This window comes from Rosa rugosa, chromosome 3 (assembly GCF_958449725.1).
Source record: "Rosa rugosa chromosome 3, drRosRugo1.1, whole genome shotgun sequence".
Taxonomy (NCBI): domain Eukaryota; kingdom Viridiplantae; phylum Streptophyta; class Magnoliopsida; order Rosales; family Rosaceae; genus Rosa; species Rosa rugosa.
In genome coordinates, this window is record NC_084822.1 from 41,506,624 (window position 1) to 41,523,975 (window position 17,352).

The 17,352-nt window shown below is 38.8% G+C and overlaps 2 protein-coding genes and 1 long non-coding RNA gene across 4 annotated transcripts; 2 read left to right on the forward strand and 1 right to left on the reverse strand.

The window, feature by feature from the left end:
• Positions 1-3,577: 3,577 nt before the first annotated feature.
• On the reverse strand, positions 3,578-6,899 carry LOC133741329 (uncharacterized). Its single transcript, XR_009861811.1, has 3 exons — positions 6,550-6,899; positions 5,739-5,815; positions 3,578-4,816 (listed from the first exon to the last, which is right to left on the reverse strand). It is a non-coding gene; the product is annotated as an uncharacterized LOC133741329 (long non-coding RNA).
• Positions 6,900-8,042: 1,143 nt separating this feature from the next.
• On the forward strand, positions 8,043-12,927 carry LOC133740139 (uncharacterized). The gene is made up of 10 exons (XM_062168059.1): positions 8,043-8,339; positions 8,451-8,549; positions 8,659-9,086; positions 9,450-9,657; positions 10,025-10,192; positions 10,406-10,506; positions 10,868-10,936; positions 11,043-11,083; positions 11,210-11,313; positions 11,866-12,927. Exons 1-9 carry the CDS (start codon positions 8,172-8,174, stop codon positions 11,281-11,283), a joined length of 1,356 nt encoding a protein of 451 aa, XP_062024043.1. The 5' UTR covers positions 8,043-8,171; the 3' UTR covers positions 11,284-11,313; positions 11,866-12,927.
• Positions 12,928-14,260: 1,333 nt separating this feature from the next.
• Positions 14,261-15,948, forward strand: LOC133740140 (acid phosphatase 1-like). Of its 2 annotated transcripts, none has more exons than XM_062168061.1 (3): positions 14,261-14,872; positions 15,180-15,389; positions 15,463-15,600. In XM_062168061.1, the coding sequence occupies exons 1-3, from the start codon at positions 14,481-14,483 to the stop codon at positions 15,482-15,484; spliced, it is 624 nt and encodes a 207-aa protein (XP_062024045.1). In that variant the 5' UTR covers positions 14,261-14,480; the 3' UTR covers positions 15,485-15,600. The 2 variants fall into 2 exon arrangements, with proteins under 2 accessions (XP_062024045.1, XP_062024044.1); XM_062168060.1 differs by having other exon boundaries at positions 14,278-14,872; positions 15,495-15,948.
• Positions 15,949-17,352: the final 1,404 nt, after the last annotated feature.

The following is a 17,352-nucleotide window of genomic DNA, read 5'->3' on the forward strand; positions in this document are numbered from 1 at the left end:
TCATCACATAGATCATTACTTAGATCTTCACAGAGATTATCTCATAGATCCTCACATAGATCTTCACCCTGTACTGGCATACAAGCACAGTAAACACTCCCACAAAGCGTTTCGCTACTCAATTAGCATCACTCAAAACAAATCATTCTCCAAAGCACGCCAATAAAACATGTGACCCAGTGATGATGACTTGGGCTTGCTCAATCCTTGGGCTAAGCATTAAGGCTGGCCAATTGAGCCGAAGAAACCGAACCATCCACATTTCGAACTGGCCCAAACCACTTTGGGTTTAACATTTGGGCCTACTATTCGGGCCGAACGATTGGGCTTAACATTTGGGCCTACCATTTGGGCCTACCATTCGGGCCGAACAATTGGGCCTACCAATCGGGCCGAACAATTGGGCTTACTATTTGGGCCTACCAATCGGCCCACCAACTTCCAGCTCGGCTACGGTATGAAATTGTACATACCGTATATACGTATGCATACCGTACAGACCGTATATACGTATGCATACCGTACAACTGTATATACGTATGTATACCGTACAGACCGTATATACGTATGCATACTGTACAACTGTATATACGTATACATACCGTACAGACCGTATATACGTATGTATACCGTACATACCGTATACACGTCCGTATATCAAGCATATACGAGATCCAAAAATATTTGTAAGAGGTAAGGTTCGAACTCCCGACCTCGAACACGAAGGTTTTGCTCCCAACCACTGAAGCAAGAGCTGCCTTCATTAATATATGCTCACGTGTTATATTTATTATGTCATAAGCGACATAAATAAAATAACGGGGAAGGCAAGGTTCGAAACCTCAACCTGCCGCACGAAACCTTTGTCCCCCAACCACTGGAGCACAAGCTGTGCTTAATATAATGTGTACAAATTTTATACTTATTATGTCATAACGAACATAATAAAAATAAACGAGAGGCGAGGTTCGAACCTCAGACCTCTTGTACACGAACTGTACACTCAACCACTCGAGCACGGCTGCTCACGTTATTATCCATACAAATCCTTTTATTTAAACCAACTGTTTCAACTGTTTAAACAATTCGGCCCAAAACATCCAAGACTGTTGCAGAAACCCAGCCCAACGTATCCAAAACTGTTACAGAAATCCGGCCCAACTCATCCAAAACTGTTTCAGAAACTCGGCCCATCATGTCCAAAACTGTTTCTGAAACTCGGCCCATCAGGCCTCCACCCACAGCTACAGTGATGCCTTGATCCGAGACAGGCCCAAGTACGGCCCACTTGTGTCACGGCTTATCCCTTCCGTGATTTACGGCAGTCAAATCTGCTTTCGGCTACAGCTGTCTGCCACAGCGCCTCGAGATTCCCTCGGTCCCCTTACACGCTCTCCACGCGCCAACAGCTTTTCCGGGTTTCGGGGCGACTTTAATCCAACGCGTGGATTGAATCTCAGAGATCGTCCATCCAACGGTGGAGATCTGCTCACCTCGTTCTATAAATAGGTGCATCCTGGAGAAAAACTGTTCACACCAAAGAAAAGAAATTTTCCCCAGCCATTCTCTCTCAAACTCTGCAGCCTTCCTCTCGAAACTCAAATCCTTTCTTCATCAATTTCAATCCTTCTCTTCTGATCTTCTCTCCCATCTAGTTGATTCAATCCCATCTTTCCTCTGAACTTTCAGATCTTCAATCTTTTCCTCCAAATCTTCAATCCTTCTTTCTCAGATCTTTTCTTCCATTTGAAGATTCGATCTCATCTTTCCTCTGAGAATCTCAGATCTCCAATCACCAGTTCAACAACTCCAATCCTTCTAACAAAATCTCCCTCAAACACTAAACCATGTATTCCTCGATTTCCACATCCTCTCACCCCATGACCCAAGAGCCACGAACTCTGCAACTAATGGAGCTCCAAACCCCGCAACAAATGGAACCACAACAACAGCAACCAACAGAGGAGGGAGGAAACACCCAAGCAGCTAGAAGTAGTGCCAACATGGATTTCTGGCGAAGCCGTACCAGGTGGATTCCTACTCCAGAACAAATAAGAATCCTCAAGGATCTTTACTATGTCAAGGGATTTAAGTGCCCAACTACAGAGCAGATTCACGAGATCTGTCTCCAGCTGAACCAGTATGGGTATGTTGAGGGTAAGAACATTTACTTTTGGTTCCAGAACGTCAGGGCTCGAGAGAAGCAGATGAATAGGTGTAATCAGGCTGCTCCAGTGCCCATGAGAACTAGTTCTCTTGGTACTGGTAGATCCATTGATCTCAATTTTGGGTCCACTGGTTCTACTGGTGCTGGTGGATCCATCGACATCAATTTTGGGCCAGCTGGTGGATCCATTGACATCAATTTTGGGTCCACTAGTTCTACTGATGATGGTAGATCCATTGATCTCAACTTTGGTTCCACCTATTCTACTGGTAATGAAGGATTTATTTACTTAAATTTTGTTTCGTATTCTTCCTCACACTTCAACACTAATACCAGTACAACTCTTTTGGCACAACAGGAGGACAAACATCCCTGCAACAACGAGGAGGAGATCACCAGGAGGTTCAAACTCTTCCTCTGTTCCCCGTGCACGGCGAGGACGTCTTTGGTAACCTGAAGGCTACTTCCGAGGAAGGTAGCGCTTTTGGTTACTATTCTGGTGGCTCAGGCGGTTACCACAGTGGCTCAAACGTTTCTCTTGAGCTCAGCCTCAACCCATCCGGAGCTGCTGACTAGGCTTAGTATAGCATAGTCCTCGTTTCCCTTTTTGTAATATAAAATCAATAAGATTGTGTGCATGTTTTCTTTTTCTTTTTTTGTTTAACCACAACAACACCAAGGATCGAACCTTGGTCACTTAATACTCTTTTCAAAACCATCGAGACTCTGCTGCACACATCTTTCAAAATGATTTATCACAAACAATCATTCAAAACCTAGCAATCAATTAAGTCACACAGAGGTCAAGCTAGTATCCTCTGAGTCAAACCAAACACAATAATTTCGTCGCTAGAATTAGGGATTAATAAAGCTAAACACTTCCTGAGTTAGCTAGGAAAAACCCACATCTTTAGAGTTACACTTACAACTCTAAAAAAAATCTCGATCACTCCATCTATCAATTGCTTCAACAAGCAATATGTACCATCTTAGCATCCACTAATCGATACTGGTACCACACTCAGTATCTCACCCACGAATCACCTCACTGCTCATTTGGTGGTAAGTCAACATCTAGTGGGTCAAAATTCTGTGATTATAGCACTTCACACTAACCACGTCATAATCCATAATCTGTCCTCACAACAGTATCTGGCCTCATAAATTAGTTATACAACCCTAGCACTCCTAGAGTTGAAAACAACGTTATTACCTAAGCTCATACATCAACACAATGTCTCTTCACAGTCAATCCTATCACGAGGTCATATCAATCTTTCCATAAGTCAACCATACACAAAATCCATCATAGTAACAACGAATTATGCATTACTACTCAACAATAGTCAGTGAACCAGCACTCCACAATAATTTCCAATACCATCCGCAGATCTCAAACCACACCCCGACATTTAGCTAATATATAGTAGCTATCCTAAACACCAAACAACTGTGCATGAATGAATGCTCCATTATAACACAATTCCATCACTAAGCAACCAATAACTGCTAAGTATTCTTCAACTCAAAACATCTGCATATCCAACTAATGGAAAGTATCACAACTACTAGTCAAATACTCGTAACGACTTTAGATACAAGCATTGGTCAAACACCATGACCCCAACAACCAACGACTACAATGCACATAAGGATACTGTTTTTCGTGAAAACCATCCTCAATAACTCCACCAGAGTTTAATCCAAAGGTTCCCATTCCTCAAAGGTGATAACTCAAAGAAGCTACACAAGCTCCACCACTTCACTTACAAAGTCAACCTATGCCATGATCACTTGACATACTACCCTTATTAAAGGTAACATAAGTATCTCCCAAATTACATCACTACACTCGAACACCAATATAGTCTTGAGAATTCTGTCTCATAATCTCTCACACTCCTATCATCTTGAGTTGGTGAGATCAATTCTCTTTTCAACTATTCCTAGGGTCTCAATCTCTTTCACCATTTCAACCCAAGAATAACATCCATCACATCAACTACAGGTAGACTAGGCAACTCAACCTCTAATGCCTCCACCTCATCCTCAACTGTCTCCATAGAAAGGTCATGTCCCTACATCAGACTCGACCTCTACCTCACCGACTCATCAGAGTTAAATCCAGAGGTTCCTATTCCTCGAAGATCACAACTCGCGGAAACTAAACTTATTCTAATACGAACTTAGTAGACAACTCTACCGTCCTACGGACTTACACGTTGTCTAGACCCCATACTAAGACATACCCAATGATTTTACCAGTACCGAAGAGTATATGATGGGGATCCGCTGCAGACGGGCCATCACTCGGGAGGTACTGATTATCACCAAATATGTACCTTACGCTCTGATACCAAACTGTCACGCCCCGAATTTTGAATAATAAATTCAAATCCGAAACATGAATTAAACCACTTAATCAAATAAACGTTCTGAATTTTTTTCTCAATATAATCTCACCACAAGGTACACAAACTCCAAATCTCGAAACCTCGAGTTCATTATTACAATTCACTCTCACAAGCAATATTGTAAAGCTCTAAATGAGCATAACACACCTCACAACTTACAATTGCTGTAAAACTCTAACAATTGCTCTAACCGCACGGTCACCGTCCTGGTTCTCCTGTCCTGTAGGATTACCCGCTACACAATTTGAATAGTGTACCGGGAGTTGCAACAACACAAAACCCGGTAAGCTTTTGACAGCTAGTATGAGTAAACAAGAAAGAACTGTTGATTTATTAAATTACAAGACCACCACAAACCCACGTTACTTTCTCACTCTCATATATATATATAGACACTTATGAGTTACTCTCAATTTAGCTCATAAGATCACTGACTCTCATATATATATATATACACTTATGAGTTACTCTCAATTTAGCTCATAAGATCACTCACTCTCATATATATATATATATAGACACTTATGAGTTACTCTCAAATTCGCTCATAAGATTTCCCAACATTTGGTAGACAGACTCATATATATATATAGACCCTTATGAGTTACTCTCAATTTCCCTCATAAGGTTACCATATATATATTGACACTTATGAGTTACTCTCAATTTCACTCATAAGGTCACTCCACATTTGGCAGACAGACTAGAGCTCTAACTGAACGTAACCACTCGTCCGGCCACAGACGTGATTACGATTTAATACTATTAATAACCACCAGCCCGGTACGAGAGCGTGATTCACTAATAGATGCCATGGTCACCTCGTGACCTAGTGATCTCCACAGATCACAACAATTTATTGTTCCTCAACAATAAAACTCAACACCTCTCACAATATATTGTTTCTCAACAATAAACTCAATACCTCTCACAATATATTGTTTCTCAACAATAAACTCAATACCTCTCACAATATGTTGTTTCTCAACAATAACTCAACACAACTCCAACAATACATATTATTTCACGTAATAATATATATACAGACATTCACACAGGAATGTCTAGTAACACCAACAATAGTTCATATGATTGCAACAAAATAAAGCAATTAATTGTATTGGGTTCGTAATATGAACCACGTGAGGTTTACTCACCTCGATAATCCCGCTGCGTCTTCAATTCAGCTCAAAATACGATCCACAATCGTCCACCAACTCAAACCGTCAATCACCTAGTTAGATACGATCTTAACTTAGCAATCATTCATAAACAACACATATACGGAAATCCAACGGTCGGATTCTAATTTAATGATGATCCAACGGTCAGATCGAATTTATACGATGATCCAACGGTCGGATCCTAATTATACGATGATCCAACGGTCGGATCCTCACGGATCGCCCTTAGGATCATCCTCCAAAATTATCACAAAGATCCAATGGTCAGATCTTCTTGAATCACTCTAACAAACATCTCCATAAAATTATACGAAAATCTGACGGTCGGATTCTCACGAATCGCCTTCCGAATCATTGTTTTACATTTATACGAAGATCCAACGGTCGGATCTTCGCCCATGACCACACAAAGCCACTGGGACAGTCATAAGATCATCATATCCAAATTTGAAGTAAAACCGATGGTCAGATCCTCACAGATCGTAAACCGAAGATAAAACGTAAAAACGTTAAATAGTAACGTCAAAACATAAATTCACTATTTATCAACGTTTTCTAAAATGACCTTGTAATATATCAAAACGCTCGTAAGGATGCGTAGATCATCACCTAGATAATAAAAACTCAAAATATGGTCGAATACGCCGCCACAAGCGGCGGTCAGTGGGCGGTCAACGGCGGTCAACGCGGCGGTCAACCACCTCCTCTGGCCACCAAATTTCATCCACAGCATCATCTCAACATTTCCAATCACTTTCTCAACTGTGACAAAGTCAGAAAATACCTTGAAGTAGCCGAACAATTAAGCACTCCGATGTACAGTGAAATTTTCCAATTATGCTTTCTTCCTCCATGCTTCGATCTGGGTTATGAGACTTGGCGAGCATGAAGAGCGGCTTAAGGCGCTTCTAATGGACCTGGGTTTATGACTGGAGGTGGCCGGAAATCGGCGTTGACTAATTTGCTACAGTAAAAATGTTGGCTTCGATCTCCACATTTCCGGCCAAATCGTCGTAAACAACTCCCACATGCGTGATAAGGAGGAAGAGACGAGTCTATCGATGCTCGCAGCTCGCCATTTGGTGGTCTAGAGGTGGTGAAAGAGGAGGTTGCAGAAGAGAGAAAGAGAGAGTTGCAGAAGAGAGAGACTGAGAGAGCACGGGGGAAGGAGAGAGAAAAGAAAGAAAAGTTACCTGGCTACAGTAACATTTCAAATTTATACCAATCTACCATAAACAGTAACTTTCATATTTTGCTTATAACTTTCGCATACGAACTCCGATTTTTACGTACCACATATGCACGCACTCGGTTTAATGTCCTCTACAACTTTCATGAAGGAAGTTTTCCCAAATTCCCAATGTATAAAAAGTCACTTTTTGAGACCCCCTAAATAACGTTCGTTTTTCGAAAATTAATCGTTCGAACTAATTCCACAATTCCTCCGAGCCTCGTACTCGCTCCCACTATCGTGAAATCATTTCTAAAAATCCACATAATTTAATTTGGATTTTTCGGGGTATTACACTTGCTCTCCAAGCACGTAGAACTGCAAAAGATTGTAGGTAACTAATGCAGTGATAAATTTGTGCATTAAAATTTTTACTAAAAGGGTGGGGTGGATTTTGTATCCCAAGCGAGCTTAATTATCTTATCATTGTGACTGATTTGTTTCGATTGAACTTGGTATGTCCTGTTCAAGTCTATCAACTGTAACTCACCTTAGGGTAAAGCTTAAATCGAGTTTCGAGCTTCAATGGTCTTAATTGTGACTATGCTAAGGTCATAACGAATTATGGATTATGGTCTTCATCAAATTCTACCGCTTTAACATTTTCATCATGCAGAATAAACATGACTATAACCTAAGGCTATCACTTGATTTGGTAGTTATTGAATCGACTGAATACCAAATGATGTTTTAGGTTTGATAAATTGATTGTTGGTAACCGAAATCTATAAAACCGAAATCGAAAATTATCGAAAAAGTTAGTTTGATTTTAGTAAATACCGAATCTACCTATTATCTAAGTATTAAATTTATATACTATATATTTCAATACACATACATGTATATTAGGAAATACAAACACAAATCTTTTCACTTCCGGGTCTAGCTAGATTTCCACTAGACTGGTGCGTAATGCTAAGCCTTTTTTTTTTTTCTCTTTATTTACTTAATTAATACTGATAATCTTGAAAAGGGGCAAAATAAAAATAGGTCCTGGAGGGCGGGAAAATCAGAATAGCCAACCCTTCTTCTCAATTGCATCCTCCAATTCACTTTACCCATTCATTCTTTTCATCAACGCATCTCCGGCTTCCTTTAAGTCCTTGAGAATTTCCAAAAAAAAAAAAAAACACAAGTAATTGCGCAGTGGAAACTTTGACGGGGCGAACAAGACAATGAGTTGGAGCCACCCAGATATTTCATTGGAAGAATTCATGAAACTGGTTAAAGGGTTCGTCGATATTCTGATTCTGCTTTCTGGGTACCAATCCTCTGGTCGTCTTGCTCACTGGGACTCCCAGAATATCAAGAAGGCCTTCCAATGGGGCCTCTTCTTCGAAAATGTGAGTATTCACTACTCCCCCAATTCAAATTTGGTTTCAATTTTAAGGGTATTTCAGAATTCCTGTCGTTTATTTGGTGCAAAGTTTTGATTTTTGGCTTTGTATGGTTAGTTTCTGGGGAGCTTTAGCAGCTCTGATGATTATGTGGACTCTGTGATGGAACTTGATGGGGCTATTTCTGACATGACATCTGCTGCTTCTTTCCCTAAGGTTAGAGCTTTGTAGAAATTGTTGTTTTGGTTAGTGTTTATTGGGTGAACTAGTTCTTTTATGGCAAAGTTATAAGTTTAAGCTGCTTAGATTAGTTGTTTTACTTCAGGGCCTTGCACATATGTCAACTGCTACTCTTGCTACCGCGCGGCGTTTTGTGTTAGAGCATCTCATCCATAGTTTACCTTTGAGAGATGCGCATCTGAGAGCTTTGCTGACGGCGACTGTGGAGATGGATCTTGAGGAGCTATCGGAAAGTGAGCATGATTTTCTTAATGTGTATCTCAACAAGTTGAAGCTGGAGAATGCACCAATTCAGCAAGGCATTGAGTCGGCTAGAAAGTTTGGAGATTGCGGTGGTAATGGTTTGACAAAATATGCGGTTCAAGGGCTCTTGAAGAGGTGGTCTGTGGTTTCTTTGATATCAACGGTTGAGTCAGGCTTAGACGTTCTTTCTCGAAGTGTCAGACATAGCAGTTGGAGTGAGTTCGATGATAACTTATTGAAAGAGCAGCTGGAGCATGAAAATACTCCAGTGTAAGTGGAACTGTATGTGTGCATTTGTATCTTAGAAGAGTGAGTAATTGAGCCGGTGAAGTAAAATCTATCCTATGCCCAATATTCTGGTGTGAGTAGTATTAGTAGGACACTGTGTATTGAAAAGTGAGAGTCTTGTCTTTTGTTTTCTTTTTCTTGGTTGAAAGTGTCTAGTCTGTTAGTGATAGAAGATAGTATCTCACATTATTGATTCTTTTTTTCTGGGGATGCAGTTAGTTGAGTCATAATGTTTTCATAGATATCTAGAAAACTTCACACGACAAATCAAAATGTTAACTTTTCACTTTTTCAGGATCTCACTGCTATGGCCTGAACTGAAATATCTTGTGGCTGCTTGTTCAGGACTGTAGACTGGTTGGTTGGTTCTCTGGCATGGAACCGCTGGAAATCAAATAGCCTCTCTTATTTTCTTGATAAGAGAACTGTTCAATTAGTCTCCGGTGCCAGCATGGTATTTTCTACCCCTAAGATTCAGTGGGTACAAACTTTTCAACGGTTGAACTTCAGTGATTTAGCAGGAGGCAGTGATAATGGTTTGTGCGAAACAATTGTAAGTCAGTCCAATGCCTCAAATAAATTACAATAAAGTTTTATCGATTCCTTGAAGGCTTGATTCTCTTCAGCAATACATGTTTTCTAGTTTCATGGTCATGTGCTGCCATAGACTAGTGTATTATTACACAACTGCACACATGGGCATTATATAGTTCTTGTATTAGGTGTACCTAATTACGTTGTCAATTCCATTGTCTAGGAAATAAATCGTATCCTTACTTCTAGAAATTGTGTTGTGTGTATCACATCTCTTCACTTGATAAAGTCTTGCTGCATATGATGGCTGATGTTAACTCTGAAAGCTGAATGTATTAACGGATCGTACTTGCACTATGTGTAATGGTTCTTCCCTCTTCAAACAGGAGCTCATGTTACTAGGATGCATTGCAAGCAGATGGACTTCTGTAATTGAGCATTTGGTGTCAGTTTCTTATGATTCCTGCACTGTTTTGGAGCAATTTCACGAAGTGTGCAACTTACTTCATGGAAGATCTACTACTCTTAGATCTAAACAGGAAGCAATCAGCCAGGTTAGTCATTGACTGCAAAGTATATGTGTGTACATGCAAAATTTGAAAAGCATGACATTGTTTGTTTGTTTATACTGTGTCCTTTTCTTGCAAGTAAATCTCTCAGTGCCTCTGTCTGCTACTTTGCAGTTTTGGGTTCTGTGAGTTCTTCTTTACTTCTTCATACTTTTATCTTCCATTACTCATCATGGTTGGCTTTTGTACTGGAACTAGGCAACTGACATTCTTGAGTATCTGAGCGGAATGCTGGATGGCCAGGTGCATCTGTTATGGAAGATATGCCCAGCTCTTGGAGCCGTTGCAATTCCATCCTGGTATTTTAACACTATCCTATGCCATGCTTGGATGTGCTTTGGACTTTGAATCAGTCGTCTTGTTCTCATAGGACCTGAACTGAGTCATTTGGTTTTGAGTGATTCTTTTTCTCCATTTAATCTGCATAAAACAAGCACCTTCCTTTATTTCTTACCAAGCACATTACAATAGCTTTACCAAATAGTATACAATTCTTCTAAGCACGAGCGCATGACTGATGATGATATAGCATATGAAAGTGGACTGGTTTAGTCTCAATGGAATTCTAAAATACCCTCCCTCCATGTTTATACTTATGTACTAACACTTGTTTTCAATCTGTATGCATTTCAATTTAAGAAGGCAATAATTGTGTTGCAGGTCACCTTTGTTTAGACTTTATTTGAGCGAAATTCAGATTCAAGTCAGGGGAGATCTTTCAACAATGAGGTTTTGTGTTTTAACTCCTTTTCTCCGATTTGTACGTTTGTATGTTTGTCGCACAAAGATAATTCTCTTGCAGCAGCAGCTCACATGTATTTATTTATTTTTGTAGATGTTGTGACTGTGCTCATAATAGGAAGGAGCACACTGACTGTGAGTATATCGAATTAGCTCCATACTAACTCTATTCCCTGATTCAACGAAAATGTTTATATCCATTGTAGAAACCATATCAGAAGAAAATGCCCGGCAAATAATTAACGCAAAACTTATTTCCAGGTGAACTTGCTCAGAGAATTTGGTGCCTTTATGTTTTTCATGTTTATGGCTCTCGTCCAATTGCCCATAGCTGACGGTTGTGCTCTACTGTTTTGAATTATCAGGTCAGTCTTCTGATAAGAATCTTGATCCTCCATAAGTGTGAATAATTACTACCAGTAGTCAAGTATGCCCTTCAAATAAATGCTAGAAAAATCATTTTAACGTAAGTCTGGACTTTATATAACTAAATATATAGGTTAAAATTTGAAATAGTAGTTGAAACTTGAAATTTTCCATGAAGTACTTTATTGGTTCCAAAACTTGTAATTGGAATATCTCAAGTTTAATTATCTGGAGCATGATTTTGTAGGATATATGATACAAGGAAGCCTTGTTTTGCCAAAGGGTGAACATCATTTTCTTTCCTCCTTGCAAGAACGTGATTTTCATCCATTTCTGGTTTACTAGGTGCCTAGGTGGTTTATTCTCAGTGCAGAACTGTTTTTCCGGGTAAAACGAACACTTTTGATAAAAAAATGTTTTCATCATACACGTGTCGAACACGGTTTCGAAAATCCTCATGATCTTTGTAGGCCTATGCCCTATTGTGTATAAAGCGTGATCAACCATGTGTAAAGCTACATAAAAAAGCTAACAGCAATGTCATTAAACAGGTTACTATCGTTATCTGGGAATGGACGGTGTGATCTTTTGACGTAGGAGTGGACCTCATTCTACTTGCAAGCTTCCCAGGGAAGTTCACTATCAAGTCTATGGTCGAAACAGAAGCAAAATACAACCCCCATCAACACAAGTGACTGCGCAGAAATCAATCCATTCCAAAAGTGATTTGTCATCATCTATTGTTCTATACCGACATTGCATCACTAGAGGCAAGTTTCCATCCCTTTCTGTGGAATGGGGCCTTGGTGACCTGGATATGGTATCAAAGCAAAGCATATCAGACCCCTGATAATAATGTTTATCAACTTCGACCAATGAGAATGTGACACCATACAGATTGCCTGCAAGTGGGAATTGACATCTGAAAGCTTCATCTACATGTTTTTTTTTTTTTTTTTTGGTTAGCAATTGACGCTTTTGCCTTTCGCTCCTGCCCATATAATCTCTATATAAAACAACTCACAGCTGAAGGTGGATAAGAAGAGCTAACAATGAAGGTTTCAAGGATCTCTAGCCTTTGGAGAATGCAGTTTTTGAAGTTGGGGAGGAGAATTGCCAGCTCCAGGCCTGCAGTCACACTTGGTAGTGTTGAAACAGGAGCATCATTTGGTTTTTTCAGCGGATCTCATCTTTTGGGGCAGCTGATTCGGAAGTTGAAGTCACAATGCAAACAAGCTTTCGGGCGGCAAAAGAGCTACGCCCAGTTCAGCTATGATATTCATAGCTATTCTCTCAACTTCGACAATGGTTTCGATGATCATGTCTCACCTCATAGCTTCCGGTGATGATTTCCCAGATATCATTGAAGGCGCAAGGTTTTACTTCTAGAAGTATAGATATTTTCCAGTTTACTTTAGTCTGTATAGTCATGCAACTTAAATTTCCAGGAATTGTTGGCTGTTAGTAGCATGCCAAATTTATTTTCACTGTCGACCTATTCTTGTCTCTGCAATGGCCTTTTTAATGGTCATTTTGTTGATAAGAAGAAGGAGAAAACTGACCTTGAAATTTCTGTTTATAATGGTAATACCCCTATCTTCATTTTTCTTTTAGGAGTGGATGAAGTATTTTAGGAGTGGATGAAGTATTGTTCTTCTTTCAATCTTTCTATCTTTGACAATCTAAAAGATAAAGTGAATGAAAGATGAGTCAGCTTTGCATAATGGTTGGTTTTGGGTCCTCCACCATTCATTTCCATGATTCTTTTGTGTTTGAAGATCCAAAACCATCAACAAACTTGACGTAAATTGTGTTTCCTTTCCTTTTAAAAATGGCAAAGAATCAAAACCTCAACATGGCAAACATTCCTAATGGATTACTGAAAATTATAGTAAACCATAATGGTTCGTATAATTTTTGTTTATTGCTATAGTTTGCATCAAACTTTCATAGCATGTCATCACTATGTTAATGCAATGTGTTTAACCACTCACAGAAAGTCATCAACAAAGGAACCTACTAATATTTTGTGAACAGAAAAAGATGAGAAAAAGAAGCAATTTATAGAATAACATATCACATTCAAGAATCTTGTTCACTTACTTAGTGACTTTCATGCTCAGATGTGTTTATTATCTTTGGATTTTGATTCAACGGTAGATAATAGTAAAAAACTAAGTAAAGTCCAACAACCTTATTATTCTCCACCTTGTGATTAAATCCAACAAACAGTTGATCTCAACTGAGCAAATAATTCATTAAGTAGGTGAACGACATTTTAACATCCAATTCATCAATATACATCAAAATCCTTCGAAAGTTGTTAAGCTCTATGAGACATTATAATCACTGTCTAGTTACGTAGTATGGGTGAGACTTGTGTTCATATGTGAAACCCATTACTTCATCAGTATGATGTGCATGCCTGACCATGCTATTTGATATTGAAGTTCCAAAAATGATGAGGATAATGGGTACAACTTAATAGATCAGGAACAATTCTTAGGTTCACCCCTGGGTGAACAAGCATATTTACCCCTATTATTGATTAACTCACTTTTACGTAATAAATTTATAATCCAACGGTCCATATCTTAAATTAGCATTTAAAGATCATCTCTGTAAAAAATCAATCGAATCGGAAATCGTTTAATTATCTAATTGAATCAAATAAATGGACGGTTCTAACAACACTTACTGCTATTATGATGAACCGTCCATGTATTTCATATAAATGAATAATTAAAAGGTCTTCAATTTGATTGATTTTTTACATAACTAATCTTTGTATTACATTATACAACTTGAATGGTTAGATTAGAAAATTAAAAAGTTATTATGCGTTAATCATAAGAGAGGGTGAATATGCTGTTTCACCCCAAGGGGTGAACCTAAGAATTGTTCATAGATCAGATAGTCCATACACCATAGCAAACAATTCTCATGAGCTGTGAAGCATAGATTTGCCTTTTGATTTTGCTTTTTGTCCATTTGTCCATCATTTACATTCATTAATCCCCAAATTTGATTGCAAACCATGTGATCTCCAGTAAAAGACCAAAACATTCATACCCCACGGCCCATGCCACCCTTTTATTTGCCCCATATTCTTCATCAAATGGTCTAGACTCACCCATTTCCACTTCCTCAGTCCCTCATTTTGCAAATGGGAAAACTCATAGGATTCCTGCTTTTGATCTCAAGCCTCTTCATTGTGGTTGCAGCAGATTGGAGCATTTTGAACCGGAGAAAGAAGAATACCAATGGGGTAGTGGGAGATGGCTTGAAGAAGTACTGTGAGAGTTGGAGGATCAATGTTGAGGTCAACAACATTAGAGGGTTTGATTTGGTGCCTCAAGAATGTGTTGAGCACATAAAGAAATACATGACATCTTCTCAGTACAAAGCTGACTCAGAGAGGGCCTTGGAGGAAGTCACTCTCTACCTGAGCAGTAGTTGCTGTTGCACTTTGGAGGGTGATGGTAAAGATGCTTGGATTTTTGATGTTGATGATACACTCCTCTCCACTATTCCTTATTTCAAGAAACATGGTTTTGGGTAAGTGAAACTTCAGATTATATTCCACTATGTTATCAGAATGTTGTGTCGTCATTGCGAATCAAATAAATTCTTATTGATTTGAATATGCATGTGATCTAGAGACAAACATAACATTATTTGATAAGGGAACATTACCCATCAATGCATTACGTTTTTCATTGATCAATTGATGTGCGCCAGCAATCTAGCTAGACTCAAATATGTGACTAGACAACATTACAGATTAGATATTACACGGTTGCTGTTCTTATTCTACTGTGGAATGAGGTAATTTTTAATTTTTATTTTGGAAAACTTAAACTAGGGGAGAGAAACTGAATGCAACATCTTTGGAAACATGGATGAAAGAGAGCAAGGCACCAGCTCTAGAGCACACACTAAAGCTCTTCCATGATATCAAAGACAGAGGATTTAAGATCTTTCTCATCTCTTCAAGAAGGGAGACCCTTAGATCTCCAAGTGTAGATAACCTCATTAAGGTTGGATACCATGGATGGACTAATCTTGTGCTAAGGTATGTGCGTACTACTAATCAAGATTTCAAATCCCTCTTTTTGAGGATGAACACATATACTAACAATGACTAGATTTCATGATGTATACCTATAACACATTACAGGGGTCTTGAAGATGAATTCATGGAAGTGCAGAAGTACAAGTCTGAGGCAAGGCATCGACTCGTCGATGAAGGTTACCGCATTTGGGGCATAATAGGAGATCAGTGGAGCAGTTTCGAGGGACTTCCCATTGCGAAAAGAACATTCAAACTACCCAATTCAATGTACTATGTCTAGCTTGAAATTTCAGTCCATTACTGGAAAATTACAAGGCTAATGAGCAGACATATTGCTGTATTAGGCTACATATAGACTATGTCCTCTTTTTTCAGTTCAGTGTTGCTGGGTATCAAAGTATATTCTCCCATATTGCATTGCAAAGTTGACAACTTGGTCATAACCTTGTTTCCCTATATATAAATCCTTTGAATTACTCATAGGAGCATAAATTATAGGAATTTATAACTTCTGAAACTGTCATTCTTTTCCAGATGAAAGAACAAAAAGCTTCCTTTCTTTTGAGTTTTGAGCAAGTTAGAGCAGATGATATAACTTGTTTGAATTGGGCTCATAATAATATGGCATGCATAGTTTTGCCTCATCAAGCAATTGCTTGCAACACGGTAAAGAAAGCGAAAATGAAAAAGAAAATTGAATTTTCTCATTAAAACCTTAACTTAATTAAGTTATATTCCCAGTAGTAGTGGAAGGCGTGAGGCATTTGCTCATCGTTTACAGCTTTTTCATGCCAAGACCGGTTCACCCTTTACAAGCTTTCATGCCAAGCAAAAGGCTTTACCAAGACAGAGTTAGTTCTTAGTTTTCTTTTGTTGAGGTTACAAAATCGAGTTGGACGCTACCTATGAATAAAATATAAACGTTAGGGATATTGCTTAGCAATATCCAGGAGGACACATTTGTGGCGCTTTCACCATGGATCCAAATGAGTAGGTTTACATGTGAAAAGCTCCGGAATATATGTCTTGTTTCAAAATACGGTAGGTCTACTGGAAAAATTCTAACCATATACGATATCTATAATGTATTCTTGGCCTTATATTGGAGTATATTACTCTGCACAAAAAATTTTGTTATATTGTTTTGAAAATGGGCAGAGGTCCCGGTCTAGTTGGGATCCTCAACATTACCTCGGATGATTTTATTGAATGATATAATAATGTTTATCAGGTTAATTGTTAATCAAATAAATTACGTGTAAATTTAAGATATAATGCATTCTTGGTATTTTTATCTTAAGACACCTTAACTAAAATGCATTCTTGGCATTTTTATACTAAAGCACCTTAACTATAATGTATTCTTGGCCTTGTAGTGGAAAACAAAGATGTACTTTTTAGTGTTTTTTGACAAATATACTGGCAACTTTAACAACTTCTAACGGTAAATTTAATGACAGTGAGTTCAGTGAAAGACAAATTTAAAAGTGAGTGAGTTAAGTGATATTTTTGAAAACATAGTTAGTTAAGTGTCAAACGGGTATTGAGCTATGATCCGCGTTAATTTCTTGTTTCAAGCATTAAATTTAATTTTTAAATAAGAACTTATATTTTGTTCCATGTTGTCATGATGTGTCTGGGTTTGTTACACGTAACAGCCACTACAAATCCAATGGACCATACTTTGTGTCCGAGGAGGAAAGACCCAAGAGAGACCCAAAAAGAAAATGTCGACACTCGACACGGTGGTCTTTTGGGCAACACCAAAGACCATTTCAATAATTTCCCCAAAAAACAAAAAAGATTTTCTATAATAAATGATCATATATACACACACACACACTGAAAACCTTGCCCCACGTGCACCCCTTCACATACTTCCACAGCACACCCAATCACTAGCCGCCAGCTGTGGGCCCCGCCACATATTCGAGGGAGAGTGGCCCGCACGCCCCACTGGGCG